Source organism: Bos mutus, chromosome 3 (assembly GCF_027580195.1).
Source record: "Bos mutus isolate GX-2022 chromosome 3, NWIPB_WYAK_1.1, whole genome shotgun sequence".
Lineage (NCBI taxonomy): Eukaryota > Metazoa > Chordata > Mammalia > Artiodactyla > Bovidae > Bos > Bos mutus.
In genome coordinates, this window is record NC_091619.1 from 97966311 (window position 1) to 97980955 (window position 14645).

Genomic DNA, 14645 nt, shown 5'->3' on the forward strand with positions numbered 1-14645 from the left:
CAAATCCTGCCTCTAAGCGTATGAGCATGGAGCCTTGGTTCCAGCAGGCAGAGGGCGCTCCCTTAGGGCCTCTTTGCTAGAAATGAAAGGCCAAATGTCCAAACCCACAGTCAGAGAAGACTCATCACACCCAGTTCTCACCAAGCACAAGACCACAAACCACACTGTCTGGCCATGCACAGCAGTTTCCCAGCCCCTCCCCGTCAAGTCCGCTATTACCTGTCTGCTCTGTGGCCATGGCTGTGGTGGAAAGACATACATTAAAGTGAGAACCAAAGGGAACCAGAGGGACTGATCTGTCTGACCCCTGGCATTTGGTCTAGCTTGGCAGAGGCAAACCTTTTGTTTAGGAATGTGCAAAAGTTAGAAGTGGAATTGTATGACTAACAGGTATACCCCTAGAGTTTCATTACATCTGCCTTTTGTGTGAAATTCCAAACTAATGCAATGCTATAAAACCCAAGCTGGACTTCAGTGACAGGAAACACAATTTCTGAGGACTCTGTTTGGCAGGATTGACGTCTTCTTCCCCTCCCCTATCAATACCTAACCGCTTTCCCACCTCTGTCTGGTAAGGGGACAGCCTAGGTTTCTGTCTTTGACTCAAACTTTAGGCCACCTAGCACAGACCTGCGTGGATCTCAGTGGTAATACCAAGCCTCAGAGTTCCCAGCTGATCTATTCCGAAAGCCCATGCAGGCACAGGGCACCAGTGGAACAAGCTATTCCCTCTGCCTGGATTGGCCTACACACCTGTGTTCTCACTTTCAACATGGCAGGCTCCTTCTTATCCTTCAGGCTGGCTTAAAGGTCAGTTCTTCTTAGAGGCCTTATGACCACCCAGTATAGACTCTCCAGCCTCATTCCCTTCCTACTCTTTTAGGCAGCATCATATTCTTTCCCTTTACGGTGCTTATCACAGGTTAAAACTATATACTTGTTCATTTGCTTGTTCATTATTCTTCCCCACCACTCATTCAATCAGTAAGCACCGACTGAGTGCTTATTATATACCAGCAGACATATTTGCAACATGTTAAGGCATCTCTATTAAAGGTGCTTTGATTCTGGTTAAGAGGAAATGGAAAGCAAATAAGAAAATACAGGCAGCCCCCCTTATCCATAGTTCTGCATCTGCAGATTCAACCAACAGTGAATCAAAAATATTCAGGGAAAAAATAATCCAGTAAGTTCCACAGAGCCAAACCTGAATTTTCTGGGTGCCAGCAACTATTCACACTGTATTTAAAACTATTTACATAGCATTTACATTGTATTGGGTATTATAAGTAATCCAGAGATGATTTAAAGTACAGAAGAGGATGTACAAAGGTTATATGCAAATACTATGAGCCTTAAACATCTGTGGATTTTGGTATCCACGGGGGTCCTGGGACCAGTTCCCTCTGGATACCCAGGGGTGACTGTATCAGGCACTGAAAAGTACTAGTTTGAACATCAAACTGGATGCTCTGCTGGAGAATGATGAGGGACTTCTTTATACTGTATGGTGAGGGAAGGCCTCTCTGGAGAGCTGATGTTAACTAAGCAAAGACCTGAGGGAACAGCATTCCTTCAAAGGGAACAAGTGCACAGACTCTACTAACTCCACTAAGTTTCTAGAAAATAAGGGCTCTGTCTGTCTGGTTCCCACTAAGTACCCAGCCTGTGCCTGGGCTTACTGGGTGCTCAGTAAATATTTACTGAATGAACGGGAAATGACTCAGTATAGAGGACAGTCCTAGGTCCTGCTGTCCCAGCTCTGAGGTGAGAGTTCACACACAGTCGAGGCAGCAAGTCTGGGACAAATGAGACTTTCGGCCGGGCTGGAAAGGCAGATGCATCCATCCAGCATATTCCTATACTGAAAACATTCCTTTTCTGGAGGTCTTAATGACAAAGACTGGCTCTAATCAAGAATAGCTTTAAAAATAAAATCAAAGAACACGAACTCTGCCAAGCAAGAATTGTAGAGATGTTCTGAAAAGTAAATAATTTGTATAAGAAGACTTGACACATGGATGGACTCATGTCAGTCAGCTCAGTACTTCTCCAGAGGCCAGAGAAGTACTGGCAGATAGCCTGGCAGTGGGCTGAACTGTCAAGCCTGCTCCCACGTGCTGGAGACAAGTTCATGTCACTTCCGGAAATGAGTGAAATGTGAGGAATATAAGCATGGCTGTTAATCACACCAAATCACACCAAATTCATGGGAGTATAAGTGAAGACCTGGTAGTCTCTTTATCCTCAAGGAGAGAGGCATAAATGGCCCCTTCCAGCTCCCTGAACTAGCTGAGTTAGAGGAGGAGAAGTGTAACTTTGGGTCCTCCTGGGAGGAGAGCCCATCTTCTCATTAGCACAGCTCTCAATTGAGAGTATAATGTTTCAGAACATACCCTCAGGAAACCAGGGATTTCTGTTTAAGATTGTAAAATAAATTCACTTCTAGTATCTGCTTGCCCATTCGAACACTCAAATGCAAACACCTATGGTGTTTGGAAAACAAAGGTTGAACAAGATAATTATGACCTGGGCGAGGAAAGCAGGAAAAGAATTTTGATGGCTGGCAGACCGAAGGTAACACACTTAGAAGGGCAATGTCTCAAAGGAGGAAGCTGACATTTAACTGGCATTCATGCAAATACCACACATGTTAGTCACTAGTCACAGAAGAGTCTACAAACTTACCTACGGGCAGGAACAAAGGAAAAGTGAGCAGGTGCATTTGGAGAGAAATTCCGGGGACTATCCAAAGGACTGTTACCTGTAAACAGGGAAAGTAAAAGAAATCCTCTGTGAGATTTGCTTCTGGGGAAGGCTGAGATGACAACCTTTAGAAAAGAAATCATCCCCTAGCACCAGCAATGAGCACATATGATTATTTTTCCAGGCCCACCATTAGTTTAATGATTCTCTCTTTGCAAAAGTTTGGCAGCCCAGAGGGTTTTCCCTTGTTCCCAAGTTGCCTATAACCCATCTATGCTTCTCAGACATCTGTTCTAGATCTAGCAGCAACTTGACAATTTCCTGTCCTCCTTGGAACATCTCAGGTTCCAATCTGCCTAGTCAAGTTAACCCAACTTTGCAAAGGCTTGAACTCATTCGGGGCAGAGCACACAGCCAAACACTCAAACACTTCTCAAAGGGCAATGGGACTGCTGGTCTGAAAGGCTCTTGCACATATATTCTGCACACTGCATCCAAGGAGCTAACCCAGAAATATGTGTGCCTAGGGGAAAATGAAGTTCTCAGGTGGGGACTTAGGAGAGTGGTGCTCCTTAAACAGTCCATACACAAGGTTCCCAAGTCTGCAAAGCATGCCCAACCCTTTCACAGGGTAGGAATTATCTCCATCTCTTTGTTAGTTTTCACATGTCCCCTACAACTTGTAAACTTATAGCTCAGAAGTTTTGAACAAAACTGTGTGCTTCTGTTTACAATAGCCAGGACATGGAAGCAACCTAGATGTCCATCAGCAGACAAATGGATAAGAAAACTGTGGTATATATACACAATGGAATACTACTCAGCCATTAAAAAGGATGCATTTAAATCAGTTCTAATGAGGTGGATGAAACTGGAGCCTATTATACAGAGAGAAGTAAGTCAGAAAGAAAAAACACCAATACAGTATATTAACGCATATATATGGAATTTAGAAAGACGGTAACAATGACCTTATATGCGAGACAGCGAAATAGACACAGATGCAAAGAACAGACTTTTGGACTCTGTGGGAGAAGGCAAGGGTGGGATGATTGAAGAGAATAGCATTGAAACATGTATATTATCATATGTGAAACAGATCACCAGTCCAGGTCTGATGCATGAGACAGGGCGCTCAGGGCTGGTGCACTGGGATGACCCTGAGGGATGGGATGGGGAGGGATGGGGAACATATGTACACCCATGGCTGATTCATGTGAATGTATGGCAAAAACCACCACAATATTGTAAAGTAATTAGCCTCCAATTAAAATAAATTGAAAAAAAAACAACAACAACTGTACTTACCTTAGTGCTAAGGACCATGATTACCAAATCTAAGCCTGCCATACTTCTGTGGTCCAATTGCCAGCTGGGGGCTGCTATTTAGGAGAAGCTGTCAACATGTCTCTACCCAAAAAACCATGTTGAAATAAGCACCACACTCCATGATGTGCTGATCACTCAGCCAGTCCCTCCCCACCACCCCACTTCTGTGCTCACCTCTATGAACCCACACTAGCTATGAGAAACAGCAGCTACCCAGGGACCTAATAATTCAGCAGGCCCTGGTTTCTTCTTGGACAATTTATTTTTTGTAAAGGGTATGATGTTCCAAAGTGCCATGAAGCTGCCCATGAGTTTATTATCTCCATTCAACAGGCATGGATAGCACTCAATGTCTTTCTGTACTGATCTTCTGGGTGGCTGAGACAGTAAAGAACCCACCTGCAATGTGGAAGACCTGCAATATTGGGAAGATCCCCTGGAGGAGGGCATGGCAACCCATTCCAGTATCTTGCCTGGAGAATCCCCAAGGACAGAGGAGCCTGGCAGGCTATAGTTCATGGGGTCGCAAAAAGTCAGACACAACTGAATGACTAAGCACAGTACTGATCTTAGACAAATCAGTCTCTCAAACAACGGCTCCCTACCCTGTGCAGTACCTCTATATCAATTATATAAAGGCACTCTCTTTAGGAGAACTAATGAAGAAGAGGCATTTTCAGCTTCTACTCATCCCCTTGCCAGGGAGCCCCAGTGAGGTGCACAACCTTATGCAGTAGATCTGCTCTCAACTCAGTACCAACTCTGGGTTTCCTGGGTGTTGAGGGCTACCTCTTATGGTTTATCCTACCTCCTGGCTAGCACATGTCACCAGGGTGTGAGAAAAGTGATTTAGAATAGCTGTTTCCTTAGGTAGGACTTAAAAAGAATCAGGCCTCCTCAGAATTATCAAGGTCTAAAAAACTATATATATAAAATTCTTTTTAAATAGTGTCATCTCAGAGATTAACAAGTGCCCTCAGTTTGATCCCTGACATGTAAAGCTAGATGCCCTTTGTTGGTTCCCCAAACCACCAATCTAAAGCCTCAAGGCCCTGAACATGAGTATCCTACAAACAATGGCCAGGCTTCCAAGGACCGGGTGTGGTGATGGTTATTGAAAAGAACACGAAGAATCTTCCAGGAGCTCACAGCAAAGCTAGGGATTCACAGAACACACACATGTCAGAAATGCCTAACACTAAGAGGAAAAAAAGTTGTAAATAACAACAATAATAAAAACCAGCACATCACTGAGGTGTGTGACAACTTCAAGCAGAATAATAATCCTTAAAGGATAAGAGAGTGGAGGATGCAGAAAACATATTTGAAGAAATAATGGTTGTTCATTGCAGCACTGTTTATAATAGCCAGGACATGGAAGCAACCTAGATGTCCATCACCAGATGAATGGATAAGAAAGCTGTGGTACATATACACAATGGAGTATTACTCAGCCATTAAAAAGAATACATTTGAATCAGTTCTAATGAGGTGGATGAAACTGGAGCCTATTATACAGAGTGAAGTAAGCCAGAAGGAAAAACACCATTACAGTATACTAACGCATATATATGGAATTTAGAAAGATGGTAACAATAACCCTGTGTATGAGACAGCAAAAGAGACACTGATGTATAGAACAGTCTTATGGACTCTGTGGGAGAGGGAGAGGGTGGGAAGATTTGGGAGAATGGCATTGAAACATGTAAAATATCATGTATGAAACGACATGCCAGTCCAGGTTCGATGCACGATACTGGATGCATGGGGCTAGAGCACTGGGATGACCCAGAGGGATGGTATGGGGAGGGAGGAGGGAGGAGGATTCATTTTGATATTTGGCAAAACTAATACAATTATGTAAAGTTTAAAAATAAAATAAAATTAAAAAAAAAAAAGAAATAATGGCTGATGGTTTTCTAAATTTGATGGAAAAAACTATAAACCCATTTTATCTAAGAATCTCTAAGAGAAAGAGGAAGAAATATATACCAAAGCACATTACAATCATATTGCTCAAAACTCATGATAAAAAGAAAATTCTTAAAAGTAGTTGGGAGGCAGATTGAGGGGGGTAGGAAAGACATGTTTAGACAGGAATAAAGATAAGGATTATAGTAGATTTCTGACCAAAAATAATGCAAAAGGATAATGAAATAACATCTTTAAATTATGGGAAAAAACACAAATCCTACCAACCTGGAATTCTATACCCAGCTACTGTGTAATAAAGAACCTGGTGGCATTTGTCCCCAGTTCCTAGGAATGTGCCTCTAAATCTTTGCAATTTCCCAGGTGATAGGAGTGTCTTCTTTATTTATGGTGGGGCCAGACAGTTTATGCAAATAAGATGAGGAACCAAGAGAACAGAGAGCTGAAGCTTAAGCCATTTGATATTACTCTGGCCTCCAGGGGTGCAAGAGACTGAGTTCAATCACATAGCTGATGAATTAGTCAATCATGCTTACTTACATAATGAAACTCTAGTAAGCACTATGGACACCAAAGCTCTGATGAGTGTTCCTGGTTAGTAATACTCTGCATATTGCTACACATGAGTATGCCAGGAGAGTGAAGCATCTGGACTTCATGGAGAGAGGCACCAGAAACTTCACACAGGGGACCCTCCCAGACTTCACCTTAAGTGTCTCTATTTTTGGCTGGTTCTTAATATATCTTTTTTGCTATAATAAAACTGTATTTGTAAATATAGTTCTTTTATGATTTCTGCAAGTCATTCTAGCAAATTATTAAATCTGAGGAGGCAGTGGGAGCCCTGAACTTGTATCCAGTTGGTGAGAATTATGAGTGGCCTGGGAACTGCCAATCATGCAAGTGATGTCTAAAGTAACGACAGTTTTGTGGAGGACTGTGGCCATAACCTAAGTTCTGCCCAATTCTGGGCAGTTAGTGTCAAAAGTCACTGCACCAGTGAAAATATTCTTAAAAAAAAAGATGAAATAAAGATATTTTCAGATTAAAAAAGCCAAACAAAATCCTCAACAGAAGACTGCACTACAAGAAATAGTTTCAAAATGTCCTTTAGGCACAAGGAGAATAATACCAGATGGAATATGGATCTACACAAAAGAGTGAAGAACACTGGAAATGTTAACTACATGGGAAAATATCTAAGATTTTTTTCTTATTATTTAAATGTCTTTAAAAAATAATGTTTAAACAAAAATAACAAGGTAATGTGAAATTTATATCATATATGAAAATAAAAAGGTTGAAGACAGTATAAAGGCTGGGAGGGTAGAAATGGAATAGTATTATTTTTATGCTACATGTGAAGTGGTTTAATATTGTGATAAAAATATATATTATACATGCTAATCCAACTACTAAATAACAAAGAGTTATAGCTCATAAGCCAATAGAGGATGTAAAATAAAATTAAAAAACACTCAGTCCCAAATGAAAGAACAAATAAAGAAAAAAACAGATGGTACAATAAGAAAATAAATAGGAAGATGACAGATTTAAACCAAAACATTATCAACAACAATAGTAAATGAAATAGTATGGTGTTGGTGTTGGTGGTGGTGGTTTAGTCACTAAGTCATGTCCAACTCTTACGACCCCATGGACTATAGCCTGCCAGGCTCCTCTGTCCATGGGATTCTCCAAGCAAGAATACTGGAGTGGGTTACCATTTCCTTCTCCAGGGGATCTTCCCGACCCAGGAATCAAACCTAGGTCTCCTGCATTGCAGGCAGATTCTTTACTAACTCAGCTACAAGGCACCAATTAAAAGATAGAGATTACAAGCAATAAATGTTGGAGAGGGTATGGAGAAAAGGGAACCCTCTTACACTGTTGGTGGGAATGCAAACTAGTACAGCCACTATGGAGAACAGTGTGGAGATTCCTTAAAAAACTGGAAATAGAACTGCCTTATGACCCAGCAATCCCACTCCTGGGCATATATACCAAGGAAACCAGAATTGAAAGAGACACGTGCACCCCAATGTTCATCACAGCACTGTTTATAATAGCAGGACATGGAAGCAACCTAGATGTCCATCAGCAGATGAATGGATAAGAAAGCTGTGGTACATATACACAATGGAGTATTACTCAGCCATTAAAAAGAATACATTTGAATCAGTTCTAATGAGGGGGATGAAACTGGAGCCTATTATACAGAATGAAGTAAGCCAGAAAGAAAAACACCAATACAGTATACTAACACATATATATGGAATTTAGAAAGATGGTAATGATAACTCAGTATGCGAGACAGCAAAAGAGACACAGATGTATAGAACAGTCTTTTGGACTCTGTGGGAGAGGGAGAGGGTGGGATGATTTGGGAGAATGTCATTGAAACATGTATAATATCATATATGAAACAAATCTCCAGTCCAGGTTCAATGCATGATATAGGATGCTTGGGGCTGGTGCACTGGGATGACCCAGAGGGATGGTACAGGGAGGGAGGTGGAAGGGGGGTTCAGGATGGGGAGCACGTGTACACCCGTGGCAGATTCATGTTGATATATGGCAAAACCAATACAATACTGTAAAGTAATTAGCCTCCAATTAAAATAAATAAATTTTTTTAAAAATTTAAAAATTAAAAAAAAGTCACTAAAAAAAAAAAAAAGAGCCCACATTATATTTAATTGCACTGAGCAGTTCCAGCTGTATGCAACAAATTCTAGTAAATTCTCTTTTGATTATTATTCTATTACAAATATTTTCTATTTTCCTTGTTATGACTTCTTAGATACATTCATTATTTAAAAGTGGATATTTATTTCCAAATACATGGGATTTTTTAGAGTATCTTTGATATTAATTTCTCACTTTGAATTAATCTCTCATGAAATGCTTTCTTCTCTGCAATCATCCTCTGTTTTTTTCAGTCTTCTAACTTCATTGAGGCTTTCAATGGCTAAGTCAAAGATTTCTCTTGGGAAATGTCACGTTGCACTTGAAAATACGTTGGTAGTTTTCAACTATCTTTTGATATTGACTTCTAACATTATCCCATAGTGATGAGAGAACAGATTCTATGACTTCAATACCTTTAGACTATGAAATGTCTGCACCTTGTTTTATGCCTCTGGATACATTCCAGCGTCTCCTAGTTCATAGTCTATGGGAACTTGAATAGAATTTGTATCCTACTGTTGTGTGAAAATTGTGTAAGTCTTAATTATGTTGAATTGGTTAATAGTGCTTTTCAGGTCTACTATATCCTTCTACTTCTCTGTATATTCATTCCATTAATTTTTGAGAGTTTGATATTGAAACTCCAACTAAAAGTCTTAATTTATTTACTTAAAAAATAATTGCAATATATAATGGAATACATGTAACTTTTTTCTGTAAAAAAGACCAGAAAATCCAATAAAAGAAATCTGTGTTGTTTTTTTTTTTTTAAATGTTAGTGTGGTATTGGTGAAAGAACAGACACATAGATAATGGAACAGAACAGAGCACCCAGAGATAAAGAAATGCAACTATATTCAACTGATCTATGACAAAGGAGCTTAGTCAATTCAACAGAGAAAAGATAGTTTTTTTCCATGAATGGTGCTAGAACAATCAGATGTCTGTATGCAAACAAACAAAACAAAACCCACAGAAGAATCATCTAGACACAACCTTTCACAAAAACTAATTCAACATGGATCACATAAATGATCCTAATGTAACATCTGCCTAAATATAAAGCACAAAACTATCAAACTTCTACAAGATACATAGGGGAAAAGGAAGTGACCCTGCCTTTGGTGATGAATTCTTAAGATATGAAACCAAAAGCATGATCAATGAATAAAATTAATAAATTGGACTGCATTAAAATAAAAAGCTGCTCTGCAAAACACACTGCTAAGAGAATAAAAAAGATAAACCATAGACTGGAAGAAAATATTTGCAAAACATGTTGTATTTTGGATACAAAAGACTTGTACCCAAAATAAACAAAGAACTTTTAAGCTCAACAATAAGAAACAAACCAATTTTATAAGGCGAAAAAGGTCTGAATAGACATCTTACCAACGAAGATACACAGATGGCAAGCGAGCACAGGAAAAGTTGCTCAACATCATTTGTCATAGGGAATCATAAATTAAAACCATAAAGGGATACCCATACACATCTATGAGAATGGCTAAAAAACTGACAATATCTAATACTAATAAGGATGTGGAATAACAGGAACTTATTCATTGTTAGTAGGAATGCAAAATGGTATAGCCACCTTAGAAGATAGTTTGGCAATTTCTTATAATGCTAAACACAGTCTTATTGTATAATCCAGCAACTGTATTCCTAAGTAATTACTCAGTTGAGTACAAAACTTCCTGTCCACATAAAAACTTGCACACAGAAGCTGAGAGCAGCTTTACTGATAAGTGCCAAAACTTGGAGCAGCCAATGTATCCTTTAGTAAGTGGGTGAATACAACTGCGGTACACATAGACAATGAAATTATTCAGCACTAAAAAGAAATCAGTTATCAAGTCATAAAAAGATGGAAAACGAATGGAGTCTGAAGGCAAAAGGAACTAGATATATATACTCTAGTCTATAAAGATGCTTCCCATAGGAGTATGGGGAAAACAATTCTGACAGTCCTACTGTGTACAGTGGAATTGAAAAACTAAATATATATGGATAATGGGTGGTTGGAGCCAAGTTTTCATCATTTGAGTGGAAATTTATAGATCAGCAAGGGGTAGTAGTAAAGAATCTGCCTGCCAATGCAGGAGATGCAAGAGACATGGGTTCTATCCCTTGGTCGGGAAGATCCCCTGGAAGAGGAAATGGCACCCCACTCCAGTATTCTTGCCTGGAAAATTTCATGACCAGAGAAGCCTGGTGGGCTACAGTCCATGGGGCTGCAAAGACTCAGGTACGACTGAGCACCTGAGCACACATCAACCAACTTGACCTAACTGACACTTAAAGAACATTACCAAACACACTCTTCAAGTAAACATGGAACATTTACTAAGATCATATTCTGGCCCATAAAACAAGAAGATCCAATAAATTTTAAAGAATTCAAGACATACAAAGTATGGTCTGTGAGCATAATGAAATTTAATTAGAAATCAATAATAGAAAGACCTCTGGAGAATTTCCAAATATTTGGAAACTAAACAACACACTTCAGAATAACTTGTAAATCAAAGCAGAAATGCAAAAGGAAACTAGAAAAGTATTTAAACTAAATAAAAATGAAAATATATCAGTTAAAGCAGTTTGATAGCAAGAAAAACATATCACTAAATAAATACCTGTACTAGAAAAGAATGAGGGCCTTCCCTGGTGGTCCAGAGGTTAAAAATCTGCCTTGCAATGCAGGGGATGCGGATTCGATCCCTGGTCGGAGAACTAAGATCCCACACGCATGGAGCAACCAAGCCTATGTGCCACAACTACTGAGCCCATGACACAATTAGAGAGTCCATTAGCTGCAAGGAAAGATCCTGCATGATGGAATTAAGATTGGACGCAGCCAAATAAATAAATATTTTTAGAAAAAGAAAATTCAGTTCAATGACCTCAGTTTTTATCTTAAGAAATTAGAAAAAGAAGAGCAAATGAAACCCAGAATAAAGGAAATCACAAAGATAACTGAATAAATCAATTAAAAAACTAAGAAAACCTATTTAACCTGAACTACATATGTCCTCTTTCTCCTCTGGTTGCCTATATTTGAACACTTGATGGCATTTACCAGAATTAAGGGCACCATATGGTATACATCTTTGTTTCAGTGTCAGTGAGGTAAGTACTTATTAATTTACCATTCTTTCATAGGTCAGTCGGTAAAGAATCTGCCTGCAATGCAGAAGTGAAGTGAAGTCGCTCAGCCGTGTCCGACTCTTTGCGACCCCATGGACTGTAGCCTACCAGGCTCCTCAGTCCATGAGATTTTCCAGGCAAGAGTACTGGAGTGGGGTGCCATTTTCTTCTCCAGGGGATCTTTCCGACCCAGGGATCGAACCTGGGTCTCCTGCATTGTAGGCAGATGCTTTACTGTCTGAGCTACCAGGGAAGCAATGCAGGAGACCCAGGTTCAATTCCTGGGTCGGGAAGATCCCCTGGAGAAGGAAATGGCAATCCACTCCAGTACTCTCGCCTGGAAAACTCCATGGACAGACGAGCCTAGTGGGCTATAGTCCATGGGGTCACAGGAGTCAGACACGACTTGGCAACTAAACCACCACCACCACCACCACCACCACCATCACCACCACCACCAAGGTTTACACATCTGTTCATTAGAACATTTTAGAGTTGGTTCACAATTTAATGTCTTATATACCAAACATTGCCAAGATCACAGAATGGAAATGGCTTGCAAGTTATGGGAGTAGTCGCCAGGATATATCCAAAATCAGGCCTCTACATGTTAAGACTGTAATCTCTGGCAAAAAGCATCCCTGTTTCAGGGGTAAATAACAATGGATTCCTACCACCTGGAAGCTGATGAAATAATAAACTGATTATAACAAGTATTCCTCCCAAATGGCCAGGCTCCAACATATTTTTCAAAAAAGATACTATTCTGACACCAACTGCATGTACTTCAATTCTGACACCAACCTCAAAGAGTTAGTACAGACCCAACAGGTTAAGGGCAAAGTCCTTAATAAGACTGCCTCACTTTCTATACCAGCCATTTATCTTGGGAGGAGGGAGGTACCCGTACTTCTGACCTACTGCCTACAAATCTGGAGGTTTTCATGCCTGCCTTCCTTCCAGCTACAATAATTCACTAGAACAACTCACAGAACTCAGAAAGTGTCATATTCATTATTACAGTTTTATTAGAGAGGATGCACACAGGTGAAGTCAGGAAAGGAACGAAGAGCTCCTGTGCACCCTCCTCGTGGAATCTGGGTGCGTCCTGCTTCCTGGCACAATAAATGTGTTCACCAACCAGGAAACGCTACTATGAGATTTGGTGTCTACAGTTTTCATTGGAGTTTCACTACGTAAGAACAATTGATTAAATCACTGGCTAAACAATGAACTCAATCTCCAGCTCCTTCCCCTCCTCATGAGGTTGGGCTGAACCAAAGTTCCAACTCTCTATTTATGTGGTTGGTCTTCCTGGAGACAAGACTCCATCCTGGAGCTATCTAGTGGGCCACCTGAGTTACTTCACTGGCATAAGACTTTCTCAGAAAATTCCAAGGTTTTTAGAAGCTCTGTGCCAGGAACCTGGGATAAAGACCATAGAAATTATTTATTATATAGAAGCTAAGGTCTAAAATGTTTGTGCCTTTTTCTCTACTTTCCAATATTCATTTTACCAAGAGACCAAAAATCACTAGTATGAAGACTATGACAGAATAAAATCAATATAATTTGAATTGGTCTTCTTTTGAGGGAAGATCAAGATGCGAACATTTTGAAGAAAATAATTAAATTGATTCTTCTTATTGACTTACATCCACAATTCTGGCTCTAGGGGGAAAAAATTACATCATTGAGAGTAACTTATCCTTGAAAACAGCCAGAAATTGCTCAACAAGGACAAAAAATCTGATAGAAAACCCAGCAGCCCAAGAAGCAGGTTTTTTCAACTTCACCAAGCAGTTGGAAGAAATAGTTAGAAGACAAGCAATCATCCATCCCAGAGAAACAAGTTATAATGAAAGATAAATAGAACTGGGAGCTGTTACCTACAAATTGACACTTGCCATCTATCTCTACAAGGACCAAAGTATGAGCCACTGCAGCTGCTGATCATCAACACCCCCCGAGAGGAATTCAGGGTGGAGATCAGAAACGAGGCAATCTGTGTTCTGGGAAAAACTGGCAGAACAGGTCTTCATATAGTTAGGTATTTTCAAGAGAAAATTTTATGAGTCCAGTTCATGCTCCAGTTTCTCCTCATATCTAGAAAAGCACTAAAATCCTTCATGGTGATGACTGTTCCTCGCGACCAGCAGTAACTTTAACAAGACTAGCAGAAAACTTCTGCAAAAATATGTGCTTGGTTGCATGTTTTCCCTGCTTCACCAAAATCACATATATACTGACCTTTCTCCCCCATCTCTTTGGAACAGTATATCCAAGCTATCTGAGATGTTATTTCCTGGGCTGCAGTCCTCATTTTGCCCCAAATAAAACTTAACTCACAACTCTCACATTGTGCATTTTTTTCAGTTGACAGTGCAATCAGCTGACCTTGAACCAGTTGCTTCATTTACACAGTTTAACTAGTAATAAAGTAATATAATTATATAGCAAGCACGTATATAGATACCATCCAGGTTAATGATGCCATCTTCCAGAATGCCTTCTTCTAGTCAACCTTTCCAGTCAAAGCACCTCCCTTTTTCCATTAAAGGTAAACACCCTGACTTTTATGGGAATCATTTCTTTACAGCTTTACCAACTAAATAGGCATCCTTAATACCTGAGTTTAGTTTTTCTCGATTAAAAAAGTTGAGATATAGGGAATTCCCTGGTGGTCCAGTGATTAGCACTCTGTTCTTCCACTGCCAGCCCAGGTTTGATCCCTAGTTGAGGAATTAAGATCCCACAAGTTGCGTGGTGTGGCCAAAAAAAAAAAAAAGGATACAATTCACATGTAATAAAATTCCTTTTCAAGTGCACAGTGTAGC

The 14645-nt window shown here is 39.9% G+C and overlaps 1 protein-coding gene across 8 annotated transcripts in view; it reads right to left on the reverse strand.

The window, feature by feature from the left end:
* The window catches only part of MAST2 (microtubule associated serine/threonine kinase 2), a 207379-nt gene that overhangs the window by 31041 nt on the left and 161693 nt on the right, over positions 1 to 14645 (reverse strand). For 6 of the 8 annotated variants that reach the window (XM_070368125.1, XM_070368124.1, XM_070368131.1 and 3 more), the window contains 2 exons: positions 2689 to 2764; positions 220 to 240 (listed from right to left, as the gene is read on the reverse strand). In XM_070368125.1, the coding sequence (XP_070224226.1) occupies positions 220 to 240; positions 2689 to 2764 (97 nt within the window). The remainder of the gene's footprint in view (positions 1 to 219; positions 241 to 2688; positions 2765 to 14645) is intronic. The other 2 variants (XM_070368127.1, XM_070368126.1) reach the window with 1 other exon arrangement.